The 26913-nt window shown below is 53.4% G+C and overlaps 1 protein-coding gene across 1 annotated transcript; it reads left to right on the top strand.

Annotated features, from left to right (window-relative positions):
- Window positions 1–11803: 11803 nt before the first annotated feature.
- STIP1 (stress induced phosphoprotein 1) lies at window positions 11804–25134 on the top strand. Its single transcript, XM_027045672.2, has 14 exons — window positions 11804–11957; window positions 15118–15327; window positions 15805–15946; window positions 16914–17055; window positions 18017–18185; window positions 19349–19475; window positions 19568–19670; window positions 19934–20054; window positions 20715–20811; window positions 21174–21298; window positions 23508–23544; window positions 23750–23853; window positions 24065–24237; window positions 24646–25134. The coding sequence occupies exons 1-14, from the start codon at window positions 11949–11951 to the stop codon at window positions 24716–24718; spliced, it is 1632 nt and encodes a 543-aa protein (XP_026901473.1). The 5' UTR covers window positions 11804–11948; the 3' UTR covers window positions 24719–25134.
- The last annotated feature ends 1779 nt before the right edge of the window (window positions 25135–26913 follow it).

Below are 26913 nucleotides of genomic sequence, written 5' to 3'. Positions count from 1 at the left end.
TACTGGCTTAAAATGATCGCCAGGGCGGGGTGCCTGGGTAGCTCAGTGGGTTGAGCGTCCGACTTCAGCTCAGGTCATGATCTCACAGTCCCGTGAGGTCAAACCCCGTGTGAAGCTCTGTGTCGACAGCTCAGAGCCTGGAGCCTGCTTCGGATTCTGTGTCTCCCTCTGTCTCTGCCCCTCCCCCACTTGTGCTCCCTCTCAAAAAGAAATAAGCATTAAAAAAATAAATAAATGTAAGCCGATTTGACAACAAATTATATTCATAAAAAAATAAAACGAATAAAGAAACTTTAAAAAATATGGAAATCCCCCCCACCAAATAGAGAAATTAATAAATAATAATAATAATAATAATAACAACCAGGGCATAGAGTCAGCAGTTTGGTCTGGGGTAAGCTGGAAGGTTCATCTGCTGGACTTGCCTGGGTCACTCTTGTGGCTTCAGGCCTGTGACAACCTAACTGGGGCGGGGGTCCCAGGATGGCCTCACTCCCATGCTGGCAGTTGGTGCTGGCTATCAGCCAGGCCCCTTGGTTCTGCCCCACAGGCCTCTTATCCTCCAATAGGCTAGACAGGGGCAGCTTCACGGCATGCTGGTCTCAAGGACATGCTCCAAGAGGGTGACCACTGACGCTGCAATGCCTCTCAAGGCCTGACCGGGAAATCACACTACATCACTTCCACCACGTTCTCTTATTTGATGTGGGTCACAAGGCCAGCCGAGATTTGAAGACATGAAAAAAGAGACACAATCTCTCTCTTTTTTTCATATGTATTTATTTTCGAGAGAGAGAGAGAGAGAGACAGAGCACAAATGGGGGAGGGGCAGAGAGAGAGGGAGACCCAGAATCCAAAGCAGGCTCCAGGCTCTGAGCTGTCAGCACAGCACCCGATGCAGGGCTCGAACCCACGGGCCACAAGATCATGACCTGAGCCAAAGTCGGATGCTTAACCGACCGAGCCACCCAGGAGCCCCGAGGCGTGACAGCTTAATTGGGAGGAACAGCTGAATCTCCTTGCAAACGCAGGCGTACGGGGATGGGAGGAATTATTACAGCCATTTGATCTAATTAAAACCAGAAATCAGGGGCACCTGGCTGGCTCAGTCGGTAGAGCATTCGACGCTCCATCTTGGGGTCATGAGTTCGAGCCCCACGTTGAGTGCAGAGAGTACTTAAAAAAAAAAAAAAACCTCACAAATCAAATGGGACCGATTGACTTAAGTGTCTCAAAACCTTAAATAAACACTCCGATATTGGCACGATGTAACCAAACTTATTCCTAAACTTATCCCTTGGTATTCCTGAATACCAAGATTCTGGGTTTGCTTTGCCGGCTTCCAGCAAGCATCTCAGGGTTTGCTGAGCCACCAGAAGAACAGATTCCCCATGACAGCAGGGCTGAAGGCACAGGGGAATCCGGGACCGCAATATAGTGAGGGTTTCCTGCTACTAGTCTGAAATTTAAGAGCAGAGCAGGACCCAGGTCTAAAGGGACCCCCAAGCCCATTCCTCTCTCCAGGAGCTTACCTGTACAGCCCAGTGCGTCCCTCTTTCCTGACAGTCCCTCAGGTTTCAACTCGACCCCACTTTTACCAGGTTGCCTTCCTTCTTTTAACTGCTTCAACGCAGGTGGGGGAGCCCCCGTGCCTCCCAGGTCCCCCTAATGTCTTCACTGTGTGATCCCAGTTTTGTGCCTCCCTCCATCCAGGTTGTAATGCTGTCTTCGTATTTTACTTTATCACCTGCCTATGTTCCATTTTACTGCCTGTGTCATTGGCCAGTATTGCACAGTCATTATAATGGGAGGCGTCAAAGGGAAGACTGGATTATGAGGTTCCAAGTGTCCAGCTTGGGTAACTATAAATCACAGGCCTGGACGGCAGAGGGCGCCCCTCCCCGATTCCTCTGGGGGCGGGTCTGTCGTCTGGAGAGGGTTGCAGGCGTTAGCTGTCCCCCACCCCCTCAGACTTCAGAGAAGGCCTGGGAAGAATGTGGATGCCGAGGGGACCCTTAGCTTGAAGCATACAAAAACCTCGACTAGTAATGTGGGGCTCAAACCCACAACCTGGAGAGTCGCAGGCTCCACCATGGACTGAGTCAGCCAGGCGCCCCAACTGTAATAAATTTAAACACCACAATGGAAAGCAAAGGCCCCATGGGGCGCCTGGGTGGCTCAGTCGGTTAAATGGCTGAGGCTGACTTCGGCTCAAGGGTTCACAAGTTTGAGCCCAGCATCAGGCTCTGTGCTGACAGCTCAGAGTCTGGAGCCTGCTTCAGATTCTGTGTCTCTCGCTCTTTCTCAAAAATAAATTTAAAAATGTTAAAACATTTTTATTTAAAATTTTTTAATATTTATTTTTGAGAGAGAGAGAGACAGAGAGAGAGAGACAGAGCATGAGCGGGGGAGGGGCAGAGAGCGAGGGAGACCCAGAATCAGAAGCGGGTTCCAGGCTCGGAGCTGTCAGCACAGAGCCCGACGCGGGGCTCGAACTCACAGACCGTGAGATCATGACCTGAGCCGAAGCCGGACGCTCAACCGTCTGAGCCACCCAAGCGCCCCAAAACGTTTTTAGAAACAAAAATCAGGCTGTTAGGGTGAGCCGTAACCCAATCTGAGTAGTGTCCTTGTAAGAAGGGGGAGTTGGACACATGGAGACACACGGAGGAAAGACCATGTGAGGTCACAGTGAGAAGGCAGCCATCTGCAAGCCAAGGAGAGAGGCCTCAGAGGAAACCAGATCTGCCAACACCTTGATCTCAGACTTCCAGAACTGTGAGAAAATAAATTTATGTTGTTGAAGCCACCAAAAGCTGTGGTATTTATTTACGACAGCCCTAGCTGACTAAATACAGCCCCCTCTCCCCATCCCAATCCACAGAGGTATGTATCAATTTTGGTAGTCAGCTAGGTAACCTTCTAGTCTCTTTCCGCGCATTTATAATCGTATATGAAGATATACACGCACAAATTTCTTTCTTTTCTTTTCTTTTTTTTTTTTTTTACAAAAATAGGATTTGGCCATACACACTGTTCCACGACTAACTTCCTTCATTCCACAGTACATCATGGGCATGTTTCCATATCAGCAGCTCCGCAAGCATTCTCTTTTAAAATGTTTATGTTTTGAGAGAGAGGGAGACACAGAGCACAAGTGGGGTAGGTGCAGAGGGAGAGGGGGACACAGAATCCGAAGCAGGCTCCAGGCTCTGAGCTGTCAGCACAGAGGCCGACGCGGGGCTCGAACTCACAGACGGCGAGATCATGACCTGAGCTGAAGTCAGATGCTTAACGGACTGAGCCATCTAGGCGCCCCCAAACATTCCTTTTAATGCTCACAAATATTCCATTCCCTGGGGCAGCATCCTGTTTTCTTTCTTTTTCTTTCTTCTTTCTCTCTCTCTCTCTCTCTCTTTCTTTCTTCCTTTCTTTCTCTTCCTTCTTTCCTTCCTTTCCTTTCCTTTCCTTTCCTTTCCTTTCCTTTCCTTTCCTTTCCTTTCCTTTCCTTCTCCCTCTCCCTCTCCCGTTCCTTCTCCTTCTCTTTCTCCTTAGCTCAAACAACAGAGGTTTCTTTTCTCACAGTCGTGGCGGCTGAGAATCCTCGAGTAGGGTGCCAGCATGGCTCAGGTTCTGGTGAGGACACTCCACGTGGCTCACAGATGGCGGCCTTCTTGCTTGGCCTGCTGGCTTGTCCTTACACGGCAGAGAGACAGAAAAGAAGCCCTCCAGGGCTTCGTGTTATGAAGGCACGAATCCCATCACGAGGGCCACCATCCAAAGTCTCTGCCTCCAGGATCATGACAGTGAGGGGTGAGGGTTTCCGCACAGGAATTTGGGGCACACAATTCCGTCCCGAGCAAGAGGCAGCATCCCAGCATCCTCCACGGATGCACATGGTTATCATCCCTTTGGCTGTCACAAACGGGGCTGTGATATACACCCTTGTGCCACCAGGCTGGGCTTACCGGTGGGATAAATTCCTAAGGGTGGAATTGCTTATTTTGAACTGATGTTGCTAAGCGTACCTTCCCACCGGCCGGATATGAGCGGGCCCGTTTCCCCACACTTGCTATCTCCTCCACTTGGTAGCTCTCGAGAAACCGGTGGTGGAAAGGAGACGGTGAGCTTGTGACATCTGGTTCTGTGGGGAACCAACCATTTGGTCCAGAGGATAAGCAGAATCGGGAGCGAAGAAGTCCAGGGGAAAAAAAAAAAAACATCAGAGAGCCCCTCTCGGAAAGGCCAAGGGACCCACAGTGGGAGCCAAGGGGTGACAGGTTTCGTTCGTTCATTTGCCACATGCTTACAAGTGTGCACAACGTCCCAGGCCCCAACTTCGCCCAGCAGTGAACAGATCACCGGCCCTGCCCTCCTGGAAGCCACGTCTAGTGCAGGAGACACAAAGTAACCAAGTCAGCTAGTACAAGTCATTTCAGGCAGCGCTTGGAGCTGCCGAGAGAGAAAGAGAGAGAGAGAGAGTTCAAATAGCGGAAAAGGGCCAGAGAGGCCGAAGCCTGTGGAGGTGAGGGGAAAGGGGGAGGACCGAGTGCCACGTGGGGTGTGGATTCCACACACTGGGACACCTCTGGAGGGTGTATTGGTCAGGGTTGAGGACCAGCTGACTTTTTTAAATTAAAAACATTTTTTTTAATGTTTATTTTTGAGAGACAAGAGAGACAGAGCATGAGCTGGGGAGGAGGAGAGAGGGAGAGGGAGACACAGAATCCGAAGCAGGCTCCAGGCTCTGAGCGGTCAGCACACAGCCCGATGCGGGGCTCGAACTCACGGACCGTGAGATCATGACCTGAGCCGAAGTCGGACGCCCAACCCACTGAGCCACCCAGCGTCCCCAGGACCAGCTGCTTTTTAAGGGTGCCTCTCGGCAGCCTGAGAGACAATGGCACTGGGACAAGGAGTTGGGACAGAGCTGGAGAGAAGTGCACGGAACAGGCACAGCTCTGTATCAGCAGGATTTCTAGCATCAGCAGAAACGAAGGAAGCAGAGAAACAGCCCTTGGGGGGCGGGGGGGACCCTTCTGGTTATGTATTGTTGTGTGACAAACTACCTTAAGCTACTCTGGTTTGACGGCGGGAAACAACAGCCATTTGATTGAATCTCGTGATCTGTGGGTTAGGGCTCAGCTAGGGGATTCTTCTGTTCCGAGTGGCCCCGCTGGGGACACTGTGTGGTACTCAGCAGGAGATGCCGCTGGGCTGGAGGGTCCAATATGGCTTCCCATTCATACCTGGGCTGGGATGGCTGAACAGCTGGGGCCTTCCGTGTGGCTACCTTGGGGTCCCTTAGCCAATCAACCACGGCAGCCTTGGGGCAGTCAGACTTCTGACATGGGCAGCACAGGGGCTCCAACATGGGCAGCACAGGGGCTCCAAGAGGGAGTGTCCCAAAAGACAGGAGGAGGAAGCTGGCAGTTTTATAAGGCTTGGAACCTGGCGCAGTGACACTTCCGGTGTATTCTATCGGTCAAAGTGATTGCAGAGGCCACCGAATTCAAGGGACATGGACTCCCTTTCAATGGAGGGAGGTATCCGTGAATTTGCACTATCCTTATGTCCCAGAATGCTCCTTCACAGCCTTCTCTTAGTGTTGCCTGTCATATTATGTGTCCTGATCAATTTATTATTAATTAATTTTTTGAGAGACAGAGAGCAAACAGAGGAGGGGCAGAGAGGGAGGGAGAGACAGAGACAGACAGAGAGACAGAGAATCCAAAGCAGGCTCTGCACCATCACCACGGAGCCCGACGTGGGGCCTGAACTCATGAATTGTGAGATCGTGACCTGAGTTGAAATCAAGAGTCAGATGCTTATCCCGCTGAGCCACCCAGGCGCCCCACGCCCTGATCAATTTAAATCTGCTTTGCCGTGTAGCAGGCTTCACTCCCAAGTTTCAACCAAGCTCAGTCGTGCAAGAAATATGTCTTGTGTTTCCTTGGGTAAGACTTTCTCAGCCTCAGTTCACTCGGGACCACGTAGTTGCAGGCAGCTGGCCTGTGCACGGTAGGATGTTCGGCAGCATCCCTGGCCTCCACGTTGTGACGATCACAAATGTCTCCAGGGATACCTGGGTGGCTCAGTGGGTTAAGCGTCTGACTCTTTGGTTCAGGTCACGATCGCGGGGTTCGTGAGTTCGAGCCCCGTGTTGGGCTCTGCGCTGACAGCACGGAACCTGCTTAGGATTCTCTCTCTCTCCCTCTCTCTCTGCCCCTCCCCTGCTTGCACGCGCTTTCTCTCAAAATAAATAAATAAACTTAAAAAAAAATTTTTTTTTTTTTTTAATGTCTCCAGACATTGCCAAATGTCCTCTGGGGGCAAAATCGGCCAGGTTGAGAACCTGAACCTTGGGACCAACCCATTCTGACTCCAGCTCCCTACCCAGCCCCCTCCCTACCCAGCTTGTGAGGAAACATTACCCCAGTTACGACAAGGATTCTTGTCGGGGGACCTCAGGTTGCGGGGGGAGAGTGTGTGGCGCCCTAACCCTTAGGAAGAGCTCCAGTCCACTACCATGGCTGTTGTCAGTGTCCTCACTGGGCTCACCTCAGTGGTTCCCTGAATCCAAAGAAGCTCTCCTCCCACCCCCCAACCCAACCCTGTACCTCATAGAGGATATGGCCTGTGAGCACAGGCTCTCTCACATGACGTCCTGCAAAGTTGTCCCCTGTGGCTCTGGTCACCCGCCGGCTCAAAGTTCCCCAATCAAAGCTAGAAGACGGCTGGAGAGTCTGTGGGTCTATGCCCAGCTGACGGAGTTTGCTGACAGACCGGACGTGGTTGTGGAAGACAGGGGTGAAGGACACCTCCAGAGTTTTCAGCGTGAACCAGTCCAAGAATAAGAAGGACATTGATGGGAAGGAAGTCAAGGGAGGGACGATTTGGGGGGAGAATATTGGGAGCTCCGATTTGAACACATCGGGAAGTCCATTAGCCACCAAGTGGAGACATTAAGGAGACAGCGGGGTGGACAAGCCTAGAACTTGGGAGCAAGATCTGGGCTGAAGATAGAATAGTGGGAGTCATCTGAGACAGTATTTATAGCTACGAGACTGACTGAGATTACCCTGGGAGGGAACGTCAGTGGTGAGGTCCCAGGCTCGGCTCTGGGGCTCTCATACGAATAATTATCAGATAATAATTACCATCATTTTATTCTTTGAAGCATCTGGCACGCTGCCTGGCTCCGTAGACAAGTTCACTGAATGGAACAGAATGCTGTGGCACTTTACTTCCCCCCCACACTTTCGCTGCTCCTCAGGATTTAGATTCTACCTCAGCAGGAAAGCAGGGAGTTAGAATCGCTCGGTTAAGTGCGCGTGAAAATATTCTTTAGGCATTTTTCAGAATCCGGAATGGAACTCTGCTCTCGATTGCTTGCAGAAGGAAAATCAGGCTGTCTTAAATTCCCACTCCAAAGTGAAAGTTCTTACCAAAACAAAAATTCCACGTTCCACAGACCCCGAGAGTTCTGAGCTGCAACGATTCCCTAACCCACATGCTCTGGAGTTTGCTGGGCTCCAGCTCGTTTTCCTTCTTCTGATAGCGGGAGAATTTTTAATTTGGGGGGGGGGGGTGCTGTTCTGCAGAGAATTTGGTCACACACGTTTACTCCTTCAGTCTCTCATTCGCTCCAGGATCTACGACCTCAGAATCGACTCCAAAGACAGGCTTCGGCATCTTGCTCCCCACCCTTGAGAGCAGAAAGCACCAAAATAGCAGCATGAATCACTCGGAAACTGTCATGTAATGCACGGGCCAGGACACCTTCTGCGGCACAGCTTCTGCTTGTGTTCCAGGAATCTGGGGAAGGGGACACTGGCGGACTGCATCACCGCCTCCCCGTCCCACTCAAGAGAGCTCTGAATCTACAAAGAGATTTGAAGAAGCCCAAGTCGGTAAAAAATTGTAAGAGCTGACATTTTTTAACATTCAGGAGTGACTCTACCGTGACCTTGGATAAACTTAAGCTTTAGGGTCTTCTATTCACAGCCCTTCTAATTTGTATTTTTGTCTTCTCAAAGGCGGCTTTCAAAATTTTGTTTTGGGTCTGACAAGACTTGAGTGTGGATTATTTTGTCCTGTCCTCAGAGTAACCTTGGGAAGTCCTTGGAACTTCATCATCTCCATTTACAGGCAAGGACACTAGAGCATAGAAAAAGCCTTCTTTGGGTTCCTTGAAAATTTCAAACTTGTTTTAACCTCAGGGCCTTTGCACCTTCTGTTGTCCTGTCTGGAACTCTGTTCCTGGCTGGCTTCTCATCACTCCAGGTCCAAGGGGCCTTCACTACTAACCACCTGCCTCTAGGAGCTCCTTCCTTCCCTGCTTCCCTGGTTACTCTCTATCCCTTATCTTTTGCTATTTTTATAGCACTCATCACTCTTTAGTTATCTTCATTTCTACATTTGTTCTTAACAAATGCATATAGTGCTTGCTCTTTAGGCAGGCAACGTTCTAAGTGCTTTACAAATATCAAACAATTTGGGCGCCTGGGTAGCTCAGTGGGTTGGGCATCGGGCTCTTGATTTCAGCTGAGGTCACCATTCCCTGGTTCGTGGGTTCAAGCCCTGCATCAGGCTCCACCGCTCCCACCGTCAGATTCTCTCTCTGCGCCTACCCCACTTGCATGCGCAGGTTCTCTCTCAAGATAAACATTTTTTTAAAAAAAAATCAAACAACTCGATCTTCACAACTCTGACGTTAACTTTTCCGGGGCCTCCAGGCGTGCATTCGACTCTTGGTTTTGGCTAAGGTCGTGATCCCAGAATCATGGGACCAAGCCCCGTGTCGGGCTCCGCACTGAGTGTGGAGCCTGCTTAAGATTCTCTCTCCCTCTCTCTCTCAAAAACAAAACCCTTTTTCATCCATATTTTAAAATAGAAGCAACGGAAACACAGGGAGGCTAAGCAGGGTGCTTGAAGTCACGCAGATGAGTTGACTAGCATCTCTCTCTCCGGCTAGAAGACACCACCCACCCCAACGGAAGCCGCGTCTGTGAGCGGCGGCCTTCACTGTTGAGCCCCTGCCTCCGGAGTAGCGTGCCGCCCGTAACAGGACCATGGAGACGTCAGTGGTGACGAGACCGGGTTATGCAGAGGGAGGAACGGGAAAGAAGCCTGGAGAACAGCTGTGGGGGGAGGCGGCAGTGGGATCAGCAAGAGTGTGGTGGTCTGCAGACATTGCCAAGGACCAATGAAAGATCTCGTGGACGGGGGTATTTAGCGGATGAGTTAAGAGAGGCCCAAAGCCTCGGAATCACCTGCCTCCTTCATGCCCCGCGTCCGAGGCACGAACAGATCCTGTTGGCTCCTCCAGAAGTTGGATTCCCAACTTTTCCCACCCCTCCTCCGCTCCCACTGTGGCCCACGGCACCGTCGCCGCTCCCCTGGAATACCGCAATGGTCTCCTAAGAGGTCACCTACACTGCAGCCAGCGTCCCGATCCGTCAGATCACGTCACTTTTCCGCTGAAAACGTGCTGGCATGAACACAATGGCCTCTCACCCTGGCAGGACCCGGCCCTTGCTTCCTCTTGACCCAGCTCTCCCACTTCCTCCCTGCTCCCACCATTCTGGCCACCTCAGTACAGCTTCCACCCCAGGACCTTTGCATGGGTTGTTGCCTCGGACTGCAAGGTTCTTCTTCAGATTTTCCATCAGACTCACTCCCTTACTTCCTCAGGCCTTTTCTCAAATATGACCTTCTCACTGAGGTTTGTGTCCTGGCCAGGTTATTAAGAATGTAACACCATCACCCTCACCTAACACTCCTTAACCCATTCCCTGCTTCATTTTTTCTCCACTACACTTAAGCAGATATGCCCTAGAAACTTTTTAGGTGCGTCTCCCTCACCAGAATGAGTGCCACAGGGGGTGCCTGGGTGGCTCAGCCGGTTAAGTGTCTGACCGGCTCCGGGCACGATCTCACAGCTTGTGGGTTTGAGCCCCGCGTCGGGCTCGGTGCTGACAGCTCAGACAGAGCTTGGAGGCTTCTTTGGATTCTGTCTCTCTCTCCACCCCTCTCCTGCTCTCTCTCAAAAAGAATGAAGACATTAAAAACAATTCTAGAAGGAGTGCCACCAGACCAGCGACTTTTGTCAGCTTTCTTTACTGCATTTTCTCCAGCGGACCATCGCACCTGACACATTCAATGATATTCAATGGGTTGATGAACACCTACTATGTACCAGACTCTGCAAAAACGGACACACTTATGGTCCACAGTGAAAGCAAGTGAGAGTGGGCAGAAATTAGTCTACTTGTTGGAGGCGGACTGTTAAGGAACCTTGACAGCCCATCTCGGCCCCGCAGGGCGCGGGAATCAACCCGGCAGAGTTGGTGGAAGGGGGAACCCAGCAGAGGGAACAGTTTGCAGGCAGGCTCGGGGTGAAGGAGCCCACCTAGGAGAGGTCAGGGGGCCGGAGGGTGGTGCTGAAAATGGGAGGGCAGGGAAGGAGGCGGCCAAAGCAGGCCTGCCAGATCACACAGGCCCTGAGCCCCAGTCTAAAGCCTCCAAGAGTTTCAAGCAAGGGGTGTGGATCTGCAGTGACCTTGGCTGCAAGGTTAAGAACGGGCCAGAGACAGCTGGGATAAAGAGGAAGCTGTGGAGACAAGCCATTGCCATAGAGGGGACACTTAAAACCCTGGGCAGGGACGGCACTGGGGACGGAAGGGGGGCTACAAGGACACAGCAGGCCCCAAGACCCATATCCAAGCCTTCTGCAGACCTGTCGTGCGGCTTCTTTGTTCCGTGAGGCACACACCGGCCCAGGAGGAAAAACCAGCTTCTCTCCTCCACGCTCTAAACCCTTTGGCTGCCCCGGGTGCTCTCGCACGTTGCCCTGCCTCTCGGCTGCAAAAGGCCCTCCCGGGGCCGCCACCGCCCGCCAGTAGGTGACCGAGCGCGTCACTGACGTCATTGTTCCCTCCCTCCCCCCCCCCCCCCCATCCATCCTCAAATAATGGCTCCCTTCACCGAGCGGTAAAGAAATTACTGCATGAACGGGACACTTCCCACGGCCCCGCACTGTCCGACCCGTTAACACGAGGGGATCCAGCGAGTCCCCCCGGCCTCCCCAGGGTGAGACCCCGGGTCCGTCCCACCCAAGTCCCAGCTCCTTCGATGTTTTCGACCCTTCGGCTACTAACGGCGGGATCTGGGCACGGCCCGGGAGCTCTCCCGAGGTCGACCCAGACGTCGCCCCCACCGGCCGGGACCCGGGGGCTCTGCGTCGCCGGGGAGCAGCGGGTCGCCTGGGCCGGACTCGCAGTCCACGGAGCCGGGAAGCGGCGCGGAGACCACCCCCCCTCCCCCCAGGCCGCCAGAGCCACCGCGGCAGAGAACCGCGGGGTCCTGAGCTTCCCATAAAACCCTGCAGAGGTGAAACCCCGCCTTTTGAAGGGTAGCCGTTTAAGCCTATCACCGCAGAGTGTCGGCAACTCTCCGCCCAATCGACTTTTTTTTTTTTTTTTTTTTTTTTTTAACCTGAAGGAGGTTCCCTCACGGAGTCCGTCAGCCCAATGGGAGAGGTGGAAATTTCCAGAAAGAACAGGACCAATGGGCGCGGCCAGCGCGGCCACGATTGGCGGGCCAAGCGACCAATCCCCGTCGCAGAAGGGCGCCCCTCCCTCCAATCGAGGAGTCTGGGGTGGACGGGGCTTGTCGGGAAGAGTCCAATCCGGAGGCGCGGAGGAGGCAGGGCTGAGGGCTTACTCTCAGGTGTCCAATGATAGAGAAGCAAAGATGATGGGCCAGACTTCAAGCCAATAGTAGGGAAGGATAGAAAGCCCCCTCGGGGAGCGCGACCAGTGAGCAGGCGAGGAAGGGGCGGGATCCGGGGGTCCCGGCAGCTTCTAGTAGGTTCCAGAAGGCGGCGCGTGCGGTTGGGAACGCGGAGCGGACGGAGTCAATTCAACGGGGTTCCGGGCCGGGCTATGGAGCAGGTGAAGGGGGAGGGGCGGGCCGAGGCCCCGGGGCCACTCGGGGACAGGCCGAGGCCAGGCCGCGAGTGGAGGAGCGGCGGCGGGGCGGGCGCTAATCGAGGCGGTCGGGGCGGCGGCCTGGGGCCGGGCGAGCAGCTGGGGAGGCGAGGGCGTGAGGGCCGCGGCCCACCGGGCGGGAGGTGAGCAGTGTAGCCAGGCCCGGGCCGCGGGGTCCACTCAGCGCCCGTCGCCTGCCGGTTCGGCGAGGAGGACCGGGGGACGGCGACAGTCCGGCTCTAAGTCGGGCCCGCGGCGGGAAGAGAGGCCGTGGCTGGGCCCCGGAGGCCTCCCGGGAGGTGGCCCTGGACTGAGCCGGCGGGGGGGGTGGGGGTGGGTAGGACGGCGCTGGGAGGGATGGAGGTGGGCGGGGGGCTTCGGAACCGGCGGGAGGGACCGGGTCCACACCAGGGAATGCGCCACCCGGGAGAGCGGGGATTGCCGACGGAGAAGCCACTCGGACTTGGTCACAGTTAACTTGGAGGGATGCAGGGAGCGGGGACGGAAATACACTGGAAGTAGCCAGGTAGCACATCCTACTTTTCCTGCATCTGGAAAGGCCGGGATGGAAGAGCGTTGATGGAAGGTTTGAAGAGTAGCGGGCCGACTTATCTGCCTGGTGCAGGAAAGGGACGGTTCGGCGAAAGTCCTTAGAACCAGTCCAGGTCTAGCAGCGTCTTGCAGAGGGATGTGTGGCTCCTCCCGTTCTTTTTTCTGTTTTGGGGTGTGTGTGTGATTCGAGAGTAGCTGAAGGCTGATATTTCTGGAAAGTTGGTTTCTGGTTACCCAAGGAGGAATTGGTCGCTGTAGAAAATCTCGTGTAGTAGGCTATGTAGATAAGCGGCAAGAAGTAAGTTATTTGCCTGGGCTCATTTTTAGGGGACCGAGTTTGTAACCGCGGCTGGTTGCTTTTCGGTGGCTTAATTGTATCCTCCGCAGCCCGCAGGTTGTGAAAAGCCTGGAGAGATTTTATTCAGTCGGAAACTGTCAGTGGAAGCCTAACGATTAACCAGATCTGGAGCCTCTTTGGTAAATTAAGAAAGAGTGGAAATGGAGGGGTTAAAAAGTTTTTGCTCACTTGGGATAGTAAAGTTGCATCTGGGATTAAACAGGTATGGACAAGAAAATGAGTTCTGGAATGAGAAACACATCACTCTCCAATTGAAGGGGTTTGTCAAAATAGGAAAAAAAAAAAAACTTTTTAAAATCGCACCACCCGGTGTAGGTAGATAGAGCTAAAACACACACGTAGGGGCAGACAGTGAATGAACAAGTGAAGTCAGGACGGCAACTTTGTGATTGTAGTGCAGGCAGTCTGGCGGTTTACCTCTGTGTGTCAGGACCTGCTCTCCTGGGCGGGTTGGACACGCGACGCCTCTGCCTTTGGTTTTCATCTTCAGCTTGGAGATCTGGATTTCAGTTTTAGGAAATAATCCAAGGTGGAGGGATTTGAGTGTCCAGTTTTTCATGCTTTGATGTTTTGCTTTTCAGATAAATCCCAGGTTAATACACCTTTTACCCGAGACCCAGTTTGAACCTGCAACCGTGTAGCGCGTTTATTTAGCATAATGGCATTTGGCATCATGTGCCTAGTGTGCTGGTATTTTCTATCCTACCTGATCTTTTAAAGTGCTGGTCACCACCTGCAGGCTTGATTTCCTGACCTGCTGGTCAGTGCTCCGTGTGGAAAGGGGTGTTTTGTGGGAGAGACAAGAACTCCATGGCGCCGTTCTCAGCTGCCGCTTGATACTAGTTTTTTAAGTTTTTGCTTTCTGGTCTCCTTCCCGGGTTCGAAGATTTTTATCCCTTGCTAGATTTGGCCCTGTTTGCCGGACTTTTCCTTTTTCAAGGCTGTCTCTCTCACATCTCTGGTTGATGGAGGGAAGTTCCCAATCGGTTTGCCCCGAGGCTCCAGAGGTGTTTCCCTTAACGCTTCTTTCTTGCATTCGTCCGTGCCGGCTCAAGGCTGGATGATAGATCTGGAGAGAGATGGTGTACGAGAAGCCCTATAATCAGGACCACGTTCTGAAAGTTTGAGAGGGTAGGGGATTAAACCACAAGTAGGTTGTTATTATCTTGTGTATCTTTTATAGTAATAATTAAACGCGGCAAAGACTGATCTGGGGAGTTAGCTCTACCACGTTGTGATGGGTTACCCCACCTGGGAATGGAAATAGATTCTTCCTGATTGCGGGTAAGCATCTTGAGGCTCCCAAGAAGCCATCGCAAAGCCTTCAGGTCGCTCGCTGGGGGGCCTGTGTCCCTGCACACTCCTGCTCCTCCCTTCGCCATGGTCTCTTCGAGGAGTGACCGACTAGGCCACTAGGCCTGTGTTCGGTTTACCGTTTGGGCTTCTTGGCATTCCCGTGGCCAGTGGATTTCTTTTTCCACGAAAGGAGCTCATGAGTGTGTTCTAGAGTGGCTTCGTCAGCCCCAGGTGGAGGTTTTGAGCAAAGAGTGGCTGCCCTGCGTGTTCCTCCGAACTGGAGCCAGCGGAGAGCGAGGTGTCAGCCTGCTTTTCCTGGTTACTTACTTTTCTTGTTGGCCCCACCCGAAGGTGTGGGGGATGGCAAATGAATTCACTTACGCTTTCTTTCTCTCGGTGTGTAAAGTAATTTTTTTGTTGACAACCGAAGTATGAGTGTCGCTTAAAAAATTGGGACCGGATGGGGTGCCTGGGTGGCTCGGTCGGTTGAGCGTCCGACCTCAGCTCAGGTCACGATCTCGCGGTCCGTGAGTTCGAGCCCCGCGTCCGGCTCTGTGCTGACAGCTCAGAGCCTGGAGCCTGCTTCCGATTCTGTGTCTGCCTGTCTCTCTGCCCCTCCCCCGTTCATGGTCTGTCTCAAAAATTAATAAATATTAAAAAAATTTAAAAAAAAAAATTGGGACCGGCGTACCTGGGTGGCTCAGTCGGTTGAGGGTCCGACTTAGGCTCAAGTCATGATCTTGCAGTCCGTGAGTTCAAGCCCTACATCGGGCTCACTGCTGTCAGCATGGAGCCTGCTTCGGGTCCTCTGCCCCTCTCCCGCTTGCGCACGCACGTTCTCTCTCTCAAGAACTAGGAAAAACATGAAAAAAATAGCGTGTTATGGAAGAAACTACATTGGTTCCTTTCTTTCCTCAGGTAAACGAGCTGAAAGAGAAGGGCAATAAGGCCCTGAGTGCTGGCAACATCGATGATGCGTTACAGTGCTACTCTGAGGCCATCAAGTTGGATCCCCAGAACCACGTGCTCTACAGCAATCGCTCAGCGGCCTACGCCAAGAAAGGTGACTACCAGAAGGCTTATGAGGATGGCTGCAAAACCGTGGACCTGAAGCCCGACTGGGGCAAGGTAAGCCGTGGGTGGACTGGGGCTCTTGACGCTTCACAGAAATGCCTCCTTGGTGTGCTGTTTTCAAATACTGGGCCCTCCCGACCCGGCTGGCTGCCCGTCCCAGTAGACTGCATAGTGTATCGCCCCTCCGCTGTTCTCCCGGTTGGAGGATGCTCCTCAGAGTCGTGGCACTTGTCACATCCGAGGTACCGTCAGTTGTGAAGGCAGGTCTGATCTTTGGTGCTACTGAGAAAGAAAATGCCACCAGAGGAGCGGACGACACTGGGTCGGAAGATGAATCGAGGTGGGGCGGGTGAGCGTCTTTGAGATGTGGCTGGATCCTTACGGTTTTCAGTCTTGGCTTCTCCTCTTTTCCTTTGGCCTTCACGTGGATATCCATTTTGTCCCAGGGAGCGTAAAATAGCTTCTTTGGAGTTCGTCTTCTGGGCTCCTAGGTGTTCTTTATTTTGTCGTGTTCTTTTTTTTTGGTTTAAGGGCTATTCGCGAAAAGCAGCAGCTCTTGAGTTCTTAAACCGATTTGAAGAAGCCAAGAGAACCTATGAAGAGGGTTTAAAACATGAAGCAAATAATCCTCAGCTCAAAGAGGGCTTACAGAATATGGAGGCCCGGTTGGCAGGTAGGCCCCAGTACACTGTTGGTTTCTTTCTTTCTTTTTTTTAACGGGACTAACTTTGGGGCACCTGGGCGGCCCAGTTAAACGTCCCGACTCTCAGGGGCGCCTGGGTGGCTCAGTTGAGTGTCCGACTTCGGCTCGGGTCATGATCTCACTGTTTGTGGGTTCAAGCCTCGTGTCGGGCTCTGTGCTGACAGCTCGGAGCCTGGAACCTGCTTTGGATTATGTGTCTCCTTCTCTGTCTCTCTCTCCCATGTTCATGCTCTCTCTCTCTCTCTCAATTATAAGTAAACGTTAAAAAAAAAAAAAAAAAGTCCACCTCTTGTTGATCTCCGCTCAGGTCGTGGTCTCACGGTTTGTAGGTTTGAGCCCAGTGTTGGTTTCTGCATGGGCAGCATGGAGCCTGCTGGGGATTCATTCTCTCTCTCTCTCTCTCTCTCTCTCCCTCTCTCTCTCTCTCCCCCTCCCTCCCTCCCTCCCCCCTCCCTCCCTCCCCCTCCCTCCCTCTCCCTCCTCCTCCCCCTCCCTCTCCCTCTCCCTCTCCCTCCCTCCCTCCCCCCTCCCTCCCTCTCCCTCCTCCTCCCCCTCCCTCTCCCTCTCCCTCCCTCCCTCCCCCCTCCCTCCCTCTCCCCCAGCTCGCTCTGTGTCTCAGAAACAAAACACACCTTTTTTTTTTTTCTTAATGTTTACTTTTTGAGAGGGAGGGAGACACAGAATCCGAAGCAGGCTCCAGGTTCTGAGCTGTCAGCACAGAGCCCAATGTGGGGCTCGAACCCACGAACCATGGGATCACAACCTGAGCCGAAGTTGGATGCTTAACCGACCGAGCCACCCAAGCACCCCAAAACACACCTTGAAATTTTTTTAATGGGATTAACTTTGAGGCTCCCTCCAAATGTCTGGTGGACTAGGGGGCATAAAACTCAAGTGAACTGACTTCTCATCATGTGCTTCCCTTTGTTCGGAACAGAGAGGAAGTTCATGAACCCTTTCAACATGCCCAACCTGTACCAGAAGTTGGAGAGCGACCCCAGGACGAGGACACTGCTCGCTGATCCTACCTACCGGGAACTGATAGAACAACTGAGAAGCAAACCGTCCGACCTGGGCACGTAAGTTGAGACAGCACTGTTGTCTCTGGAAATGGGTGTGAACGTGGTACTTCTTTTCTGGGATCCTGTGTGTGTGTGTGTGTAGAGGTGTTCCTTAGACAGCAGGGTTTCTGCCTTTGTTTTTCTCTAGCGAGCGGTAGATATTTGTTGGTTTGTCTTTCTGGAAAGGGTTAAAGAGGACACGTGTCGGAATAATTTGGAATCTTCATTCCTAACCTTCAAGTGCCTCTTTGCTGCTCTCCTATAATTCTGATCTGGCACCAAGTCTATCCTTTCCATACATATCAGACGCTGTCTCCTGGGACGTTGCAGTGGAAGGTCAGGGTGGAAGAGAGTGTCAGGTGTAAAGATGGGTCTCTTAGTCATACTGGTATTTGTGACTCTGAATCTCTGACTCCTGAGATCCCGTCCCTCTTTGTGTCTCCTGGCTTCGAGAAGTAAATTTGACGTCTGTTAGCTCATCAGGAATGGATTTTTGAAGGGTTGAGTATTCCCCGGTGGTACCTCATGGCTGGTGCAGAATCTCGCAGTGTTTTCTGTGGGTGAGCAGCTCTCTCACACAGTAATCCGAGGTTTAGCGGCAAATGTGGGTTTAAGCTCCGTTGTGGGCAGGGCTGCCTGGGTGACTCAGTCAGGCGTCTGACTTGATTTCAGCTCAGGTACGTGATCCTGGCGTTGTGCGTTCGAGCCCCGCCTCGGGCTCTGTGCTGACGGGCGCGGAGCCTGCTTGGGTTTTTCTCTCCCTGTGTGTCTCTCCCCTGCGCACACCTGTGCGCCTTCTGTCTCTCTCTTTCGAATAAACTTAAAAAGAAAAAAGTCACTGTTTCCAAAGAAGTGATGAGAGGTATTCCACTGAATTGTTATTTGAAAACCTAATACTAAAATCAGTTGTGAGGAGAAATAATAAATCATTGTGCTTTTCTTTTCTTTTTTTTCTCTTTTGTTTTTAAACCACTGCTAGGAAACTGCAGGATCCCCGGATCATGACGACGCTCAGCGTCCTGCTGGGGGTCGACCTGGGCAGCATGGATGAGGACGAGGAAGTGGCCACGCCGCCTCCGCCGCCGCCTCCCAAGAAGGACACCAAGCCAGAGCCGATGGAAGAAGATCTTCCAGAGAATAAGAAGCAGGTCTCGTTTTTCCTCCTTCCTCTCGCACGTTTCGAACAGCGTTGTCCGCAGGACGTCCGGGACGCGGGGGCGGCTGTCGTCGTTGAGCGCTGGGTCGCTGTTTTCCGTCGGAGCGGTCGGCGTGTGAAACGCTTCCCTTTCCGAGCGATTTCACAAGCACGGCGGGTGTGGGACCTGTGGCTGCACGAGCTGCCCTTCCGTGGTCCCCAGAGCTGCGCCCGTGCCACCAGCGTGGGTGTGGGTCAGGGCAAGCCGGTCAGGTTTTGGGTGACCCTTGTCCTTGCTGTGACCCAGAAGGATGTCGTCTACGCGCGTTCTCAGGCTCTGTTTTCTGGTTGGACGTGGCGTGTAGTTGAAAGTTGTCCACTTAGCGACACTGGCTTCCAGAGCGGGAGGCGTGTGCTTCGGGGATTTTATTTCCTTTCTTATCGGGAACAACAGATTGTTGCCAAATTAAGCGCTTTCACATGAGTAAGCGTCGGTTGTTCGGGGTGTCTCGAAGTTGGAAGCTGGCCCTGCGGTGTGGGCGGTGGAGCGCCGTGCTGAGACTCATGCCCTGGGGACAGACCCTTGTCAGCATCCCGACCCCTCCCTCTGCCACTCTGACCACAGAGCCCCCGAGGTGGCCGCCTCATGGAAACCGGACCTGCCACGGCCTCCCCTGGTCAAACCGGGTAGAAAACTGCTGTTCTCTCCCAACTTGCTTCAGGTCGGAGGGACTTTCTCTCCCCTGAAAAAGCGCTTTATTTTCTGACCAAGTCCAGGAGAGTAGATAGAGAAGGGGGAGTTTTAGAGGAGGCAGAGGTGAGACCTTAGCATCCCATTCTTTTCCTTTTTTTTTTTTTGATGTTTATTATTGAGAGACAGGGAGACACAGAATCCAAAGCAGGCTCCAGGCTCTGAGCTGTCAGCACAGAGCCCCACACGGGGCTCGAACTCACAAACTGCGAGATCATGACCTGAGCCACCCAAGCTCCCTATTAGCGTCCCGTTCTAACAGCCCTCTGCCTTTAACCCTGCAGCTGGCTGAGAAGTGGCCGCAGCGCGGGGACCGTGCTCCCGCACACAAGGCTAGTCGTGCGCGCTGCTCGGCCCGTGACAGGTCGCAAGCTCTTTGCCGCCTCCGTTCGGTTTGCTCAGTGCTCCTTCCACACCTCATCTAGGCGCTGAAAGAAAAAGAGTTGGGGAACGAGGCCTACAAGAAGAAAGACTTTGACACGGCCTTGAAGCACTACGACAGAGCCAAGGACCTGGACCCCACCAACATGACTTACATGACCAATCAAGCAGGTGAGGCCCAGGCCGAGGGGTGAGTGCATTGTCATCGGGCGGTCCCGGGGAGGGACACGGGTTGACTCTTCGTTAACCATCCTGCCCGGCAGCCGTGTACTTCGAGAAGGGCGACTACAGTAAATGCCGGGAGCTCTGTGAGAAGGCCATCGAAGTGGGGCGAGAAAACCGAGAAGACTATCGACAGATTGCCAAGTATGCGCGACCTTCGGCGGTACCTCGAGTGGTGTGGGGGGGTCGATGTCCAAGACCTAAGTTTTCCTGCGTGGGGAGGAGGGTTGCTGGCCACACAGCCTGCTCTGTAAGCCGTGGGCTGGACAGGAGGCCACGGGTGTCCAGACAAGAGGTGTTTGGAGGGTGTGGTGTCCGAGCGGGGTGGGGGCGGGGGGCGTCTCTCCAGGAGCTGCCCTTGTCTCTGCTTTGCTCTCAGCACATTCCTTTTCTGCTTGTTTCGTTAGAGCTTATGCTCGAATTGGCAACTCGTACTTCAAAGAGGAAAAGTATAAGGACGCCATCCATTTCTACAACAAGTCTTTGGCAGAGCACCGAACCCCGGATGTGCTCAAGAAATGCCAACAGGTGGGTAGGGAAAGAATACGGGTCCTGGTATTTCTTACCCACTGTAGCATTACGTTTAATAATGAACCGTTAAGATTTTTTTTTTTAAGTCGTGTCTTTGGTCATTTTATACCTCGTCCTTGTCACTTGACAACGTGTAAGGAGTAACCGTGATTTTTTTGCTGTCCTTTTTGTCGGCCAAGATCGTAACCTTTTACTGAAGGTCAGTGCGCTTAGGGTTATTGTCGTGACTTAAGATTTATTTTTTATTTTATGCAACCAGAGCGTTGTGTTATCATGCCAGTTGTCCTAAATTACGGAGTGGGGTCGATTTTTATTCACAAAAAGACGGGTCAGAAAGTGAATTGTGCTGTTAACACGTGCCTCATATTCACGCTTAATCTTGTACCAAGCATATGTCAGTATTGCTCGTCGTTTCACTGTGTGTTTTCATGATGAGGAAGGTGTAATTCTTTCGTTTTTAAGTAAGTAATCTCTTTACCTAACCTGGGCTCAGACTCCCAGCCCCAAGATGATGAAGAGTTGCATGCTCTGAACAAAAACTAAAACGTTGCTGACGGTACTTTTTGCAAATCAAAATCTGAATCAGACCCTTATTTTAGTCCAGCGTTTAGGTGTCCAACAGTGTAAATGATTACTCCAAGGATTATTTTTTCTTAGGCGGAGAAAATTCTGAAGGAGCAAGAGCGGCTGGCCTATATAAACCCCGACCTGGCCTTGGAGGAAAAGAACAAAGGCAACGAATGTTTTCAGAAAGGTATGTTACAGGGACGCCTGAGTGACTCAGTCGGGTAAGCGTCCCACTTTGGCTCAGGTCATGACCTCCCAGTCCATGAGTTCAAGCCCCGCGTCAGGCTCTGTGCTGAGAGCTCAGAGCCTGGAGTCTGCTTCGGATTCTGTCGCTCCCTCTCTCTGCCCCTTCCCACTTACTTGCGCTCCGTCACCGTGCAAAAATAAACGTTAAAGGTACATTCCAGCTCAGGTGACAGAGCTTCTGGATGAGTGATGAGTGATGCAGACGTGTTCTCTGTGCCTTGGCAGACTGCAAGCTCAATGCCCTCGGTGGGGGAGGAGGGTGGCTTTTTGCTTTCTAAAAAAGTTTCTTCTTTCCTTGCCCAGGGGATTATCCCCAGGCCATGAAGCATTACACAGAAGCCATCAAGCGGAACCCAAAAGATGCCAAATTGTACAGCAACCGAGCCGCCTGCTACACCAAACTCCTGGAGTTTCAGCTGGCGCTCAAGGTGGGCACATCTGGGCGTGTGCGGTGCCTGTTACGGCAGCGAATCTGTGCGTGAGGAACGTTGTTTTTTCTCTTTTCACGTCGTCAACGTCTTTTTGATGTTTTTACTTTGATCTTAGAGTCAGAGGGATGGTGCCGTGCGTGTGAGGTTTGTAAGATGCAAGACATATGCTAGCTCAGTCCTGGCCCATCTGTTGTGAGTGTGGTTGGGAATATTTGGAAACGTGGATCCGTTTCCATCTTCGCCGATGATGGACTCTTTTTCTTCCCCATCGCTTCCCCTCCCCTCTCTCCCCCCCCCCCTTTTTTTTTTTAACACTTTACGTGTTCGGTTCGTTGGGGTCAAGTCCATTCCCATTGTTGTGCACCCATCACCACCTTCCTCATCGAGAACCTTTCCATCTTCCCAAACTGAAAGTGCACCCTTTGAACACTAACTCCCACTCCCCCGACCCCTGGCGGCTACCATTCCACTCTCTGGCTCTCTGAATGTGACCCCTCTAGGGACCTCCTGTAAGTAGAACCATCCAGTATTTGTTCTTTTGTGTGTGGTTCATTTCACTGAGCATCGTGCTGTAGCAGGTGTCCGTGTTTCCTTCCTCCTGAAGGCTGAGTACTGTTACCTCGCACAGGTACCCCGCTTTCTGATCTTCTAGGCATCCTCTCCCAGCGGTGGTGCTGCATCCTGGGGCAGCACAGTGTGTGTTTGCCTGTAATTATGTGTGCGTCTATACTGAAGAGCCGTGGCATCGTTTCCCGCAGAAGCTTTGCCATCTTTGGTCCTTTTTTGATTAGCTCCCTTAGCAGCTCTGCTGTTCTCGGGCGTGTTGAGTATGGTCTCGTGTGATGATGTCGACGCTGGGAAGGAAATCTTCGTTGCTCTCTTGAACGTGACCTGCTCTGTGCCTCTGTTGGTGATTTCTAAACTGTTCTCTAGATGACTTTGAATTTTTTTTATGTTTATTTTTGCAAGAGACAGCGCGCGAGCAGGGGAGGGGCAGAGAGAAAAGAGACACAGAATCCAAAGTGGGCCCCAAACTCCGAGCTGTCAGCACAGAGCCCGACGCGGGGCTTGAACTCACAGACCGCGAGATCATGACCTCTGAGCCAACCAAGGAGGCCCAACCAACGGAGCCACCCAGGCCCCCCCCTCCTTTTTTTTTAAGTGTTTATTTTTGAGAGAGACGAGTGTGAGTGGGGGAGGGGCAGAGAGAGGGAGGCTAGACGATTTTTAAAGTGTGGTCCGTCCCCGGACCATCTTCTGGGAAGGTGACAAAATGTGACCCATCTAGAGACACACATGGGTTTTGTTTTTTGAGGCCACTAACTTCTGGGCCTGTGCCTGGCTTCGAAAGGTCACCCGTATGGGTACGAAGGCAACGTCAAAAACAGGTTGGTTTGCGAAGTGCAGGACCTCGGCAGTTGCCTGTGAGGAAGAGCATGTCCTCCCCCAGCTACACAAAGGGGAACAGTGAATGGAACCATTTCTGATCTAGCTTTTGGCTGGAATAGTTGCAAGCGGGCTGGGGTGTTGAAACTCTGCCGCATTGCATTCTTTTCGCTGGGATTTTCCACCTTGTAGGTACTTCAAACAGAAATAGCCAGAACGTCTGTGTGCCCTCCACCTCTTTTGGCAAGAAGTAGGGATGCGTTTTTGTGGAACCATCTGCGAAAAGAAGTAGGCTAGGTTTTGGCACTCTGCGCTCCTGAGTGTGCTTTTCCTGAAAGGATTCTTCCCTTCCAGTCACGGGGTCAGTCGCACCGCCTGGTCGTGGACTGAAGGCCAGAGGGCCATCTGCTGCGGTCCTCTCCTCAGATTTCCCCCCAAATCCCCTTGAAAGCTGCCCGTGTCCAGGTTGTGTGTTTCCTCTGGTTGTCATGTCCTTTTCAGTTCCTCAAACGAGAACTTTGCCCACTTTTTCATTTTTTCCCATAACCTCAGCCTTTTGAAGAGTCTAGGCCGCTCGCCTTAGGTGGGGTCGGCGGTCCATAGTCTGGAATGGTCGTCCCTCGTGGTTCTGCTTGACTTGCTCTCCCAGCCGCCTCGGCTGGGCCGTCTGTGAAGTGGCCCAGATGCCCGGGTTAACAGAAGCGCCAGATGCGAAAGAACACTGTCGTGGGGCCAGGCGAAGAGTGCTGTTGATCATTCTGCTTTAGGGTAGTTTATCTGAAGGAATGAGCCTAATTTTCTCCTTTCCTCTCCTGCCCAGGACTGTGAGGAATGCATCCAGCTAGAGCCGACCTTCAGTAAGTGCTTTCCCGCTCCTTCTCCATCCCTGGACGTGGCCCAGAGAGCGCGAGAGGGGCCGAGAGAGGGGCCTGCGGCAGGAGCCAGCGGCGCCAGCGGGGTGGAGGGAAGGATGTTGGCGTTCGCATGACAGACAGGGTGGGAGTGGTGTCCCTTGGAGCCGCGTTCTGGAAAACGCCTCACCGCTCCTGTCTCTGTCCGCAGTCAAGGGGTACACGCGGAAAGCGGCTGCCCTGGAAGCGATGAAGGACTACACGAAAGCCATGGACGTCTACCAGAAGGCCTTAGATCTGGACTCCAACTGTAAGGTGAGGCTGCTTCTGGCCTCCGGGGGTGGGGGGGGGAGTCTCTCCCCTGCCTCCGGTCCTCCTCCGGGTCGTCTCGGTGTTTCCTCACCGACCCTTTCCTCTTGCCCGCTTCTCTCTGACTTCCCACTTCTCCGTTCCCTCTGTTGTCTGGGCTGAAACGGTGACCCGGTTAGTGCTAACGCCCTCCCCTGTTGGCTTTGCTGGGATGCAGGAGGCGGCAGACGGGTACCAGCGCTGTATGATGGCCCAGTACAACCGGCACGACAGCCCCGAGGACGTGAAGCGACGGGCCATGGCCGACCCCGAGGTGCAGCAGATCATGAGTGACCCGGCCATGCGGCTCATCCTGGAACAGATGCAGAAGGACCCCCAGGCGCTCAGCGAGTAAGTAGAGGGGGGCGGAGGTGGCCCCGGGGGACGAGGTGGAGAGAGGTGCGGCCGCACAAGGTGGGTAGGGACGTGATCGGTCCGGGCGAGCGGCCGCCGTGTGTTCTCTTCCGTCGAAAAGGCGGCGGGGCCGTTGGCGGGGAGCCCAAAGGGCCTCCTTGCTGCGTCGGCCACGGTAGCTGGAGCCGCCTGGCGGGAAGACGGAGCGGCCTCGGCTGAAAGCTGTGTCCGTGGGCTCCTGCCGGGCGGGGCCGGGGCCTTCACAGAACGGTCCTCTCCGGAGACCCTTCAGCCGCCTCCTGTTGGTGCCTTTCGGGGGGGTCGCATGGGGGTGGTTTCGAGAGCAGAAAGCCCTTTTCAGGTCAAGTCTCATTTCACTTAACTTGGTTTTTTTTTCCCCGTCAGACACTTAAAGAATCCTGTAATAGCACAGAAGATCCAGAAGCTGATGGATGTGGGTCTGATCGCAATTCGGTGATGACTTCCTCATCATCCCCTTCCCTTCGCCCTCGTGTGGAAAGAGGAGCCGGGACCGCGGCCAGCCGCGCCGAGCAGAGGGGAGAGCAGGGGAAAGCGAACGACTTCTGTCTCTATATTTATATAGACCCACGTGGAAGACACAGAGACTTGTACTCACGTTACTCGCACCGCCGCTGCCTCTGGGCCCTCCCAGCACACGCATGGTCTCTTCTGCCGCCCTCGGGTTCCGTGTTCCCTTCCCCACCCTCAGTCGCTGTCTCGGCTGCTCTCCCATAGTTGGTTATTTTTTATTTGGGGCAGTGGGCACGTACGGGGAGGGGAGGGTGTTCTTCCCGACCTCAGCTCCCAACTGTCTTCACGTTGTTAACTCCACGTCCCTTCTCCAATAAAACAAGCCAGTCGGGCGTGGTTATACGTTGTCTTGTCCTTGTAATTTTGTTTTGCTAAATGACTTTGAGGCCGGCGTCCCGCAGGGTTCCCACCGGGGTGCTGGGGAGTGCTGGAGAGGTGGGAGTGTGAGCTGACTGGGAACCAGAGCCTCTTTGTAATGAGGCTGCCCTGGGCGACGTCCATGCTTCGGTCACTAGGTGGCGCTGTCGCCCCACGCCAGCTGAAAGGGTTGGGGGGTGGGGTGCTTCCCCATCCAGAAGGGCACCAACTCCAGAGGTTCGGGTAATTTCCTGTGCTGTTTCGCTCTTCACCCTCTAATCTCCGCCAGAAACCAGCTGGATGGAGAGAACACCGGCTCCCGGGCAAGAGCAAAAAATGTTTCCCGGTATGAGAGTCTGGACCACCTTCTTGGGAGACCCAGTCTGTCCGCCGCTCTGTGTTTTCGTTTTGAGAGAACTCCCCGCTCTCACTTCTGGCTCTTTGCTCGGAGGAGGCCCCCGTGCACCTTTCTCCAGATCGGGTTTCATCCCACACCTGCCGCTTCCGCCATGCTGCCTCAAGTTCAACCCCAGTGAGATCAAAATCCTATACCCGATGTGCCCGGTGGGGATACCACATCCACCCCCGCCTGCTGTCAGTTGGCCCCACTGTCATGAAAAACAGTGATGACGTCGCCGAGGCGGCCAGTGATTGGAAGGGCCTGAGGAGAACAGTAAAACTGTTGGGGACAGGCCCCTGATCCAGGGCGTACCTTCTGCCGCTGCCCCGATCAGGGCCCCCAAGGAACTGCCAGGACACCAGGAAGACGGGAAGCATGGTCAAAATACTCCCTTTTGATGAGCTTGTCAACAGTGCCCAGCGTACGGCACCAGCCTTTAGCTAGAGAACTCAATGGAACCATTGAGATCCTGGAGACTGCCCCGTGGGAACGGCCGTGTCGAGGGCCTCGTGACACCATAGATGACGTCAGCAGGGGTGGGATGCCCAGCGAGTTGAGAACTACGAAGGAAAATCCTTCAATAAAGGATCATTTGGCAACCACAAAAAAAAAGACCTCACTGCTCTTAACCAAACTTCGAGTAGGCTTTTAATTCCACTTGAACGTGATTGCAGCGAACTCTAAAACCTTGGACTAGGGTGGGAGTGAAACTTCCTCATTTGCTCCAACGGAGCAGCTTTCTGAGCTAGGAAGCTGCTGAGGCCAGCAGCCGGCTGCACTTCCTGCTGCCTTGACTTTGCATACACTGGCCTTCCCCTGGGAATCTCTGGCAGGCCCCCTCCTCCATCTGGGTGGCAAGTTCAGAAGGGCCTCATCTCCGCGGGCGCCCTGCTGCACTCCGGCGCTACTGACCAGAGGCTCTGTTCCCTCCGGCCTCAAACCCATTCTCTCTAGAAAGGCTCCATTCCTGCCAGGAGCCAGCAGTGAGCACAAGGCCTAAAGCTCACATCCCGTGTCCGACTGTGGCTCAGGTCGTGATCTCGCCGTTCGTGGGTTCGAGCCCCGCGTCGGGCTCTGTGCTGACAGCTCAGAGCCTGGAGCCTGCTTCGGATTCTGTGTCTCCTCCTCTCTCTCTTCCTCCCCTACTCACGCTCTGTCTCTCAAAAATAAAGATTAAAAAAAAAAAAAAAGCTTACATCCCAGTGCAGATGATGGGACCCTCCAAGGTCACATCTGAGTAGGGGCCTGACAGGAGGGACCCTTGGGGGTTACTGATCAAGCGCGTCACATGTAGAGGGACAGAGTGGAGGTGGGGTGGGGAGGTGGTGAATGACCAGGGGCCAGTTTCTGTTCAGCCATTCCCC

Source organism: Acinonyx jubatus, chromosome D1 (assembly GCF_027475565.1).
Source record: "Acinonyx jubatus isolate Ajub_Pintada_27869175 chromosome D1, VMU_Ajub_asm_v1.0, whole genome shotgun sequence".
NCBI classification, from domain to species: Eukaryota; Metazoa; Chordata; class Mammalia; order Carnivora; family Felidae; genus Acinonyx; species Acinonyx jubatus.
Note: the sequence above shows the minus strand (reverse complement) of the source record. Positions and strands in the feature narration are given on the sequence as shown.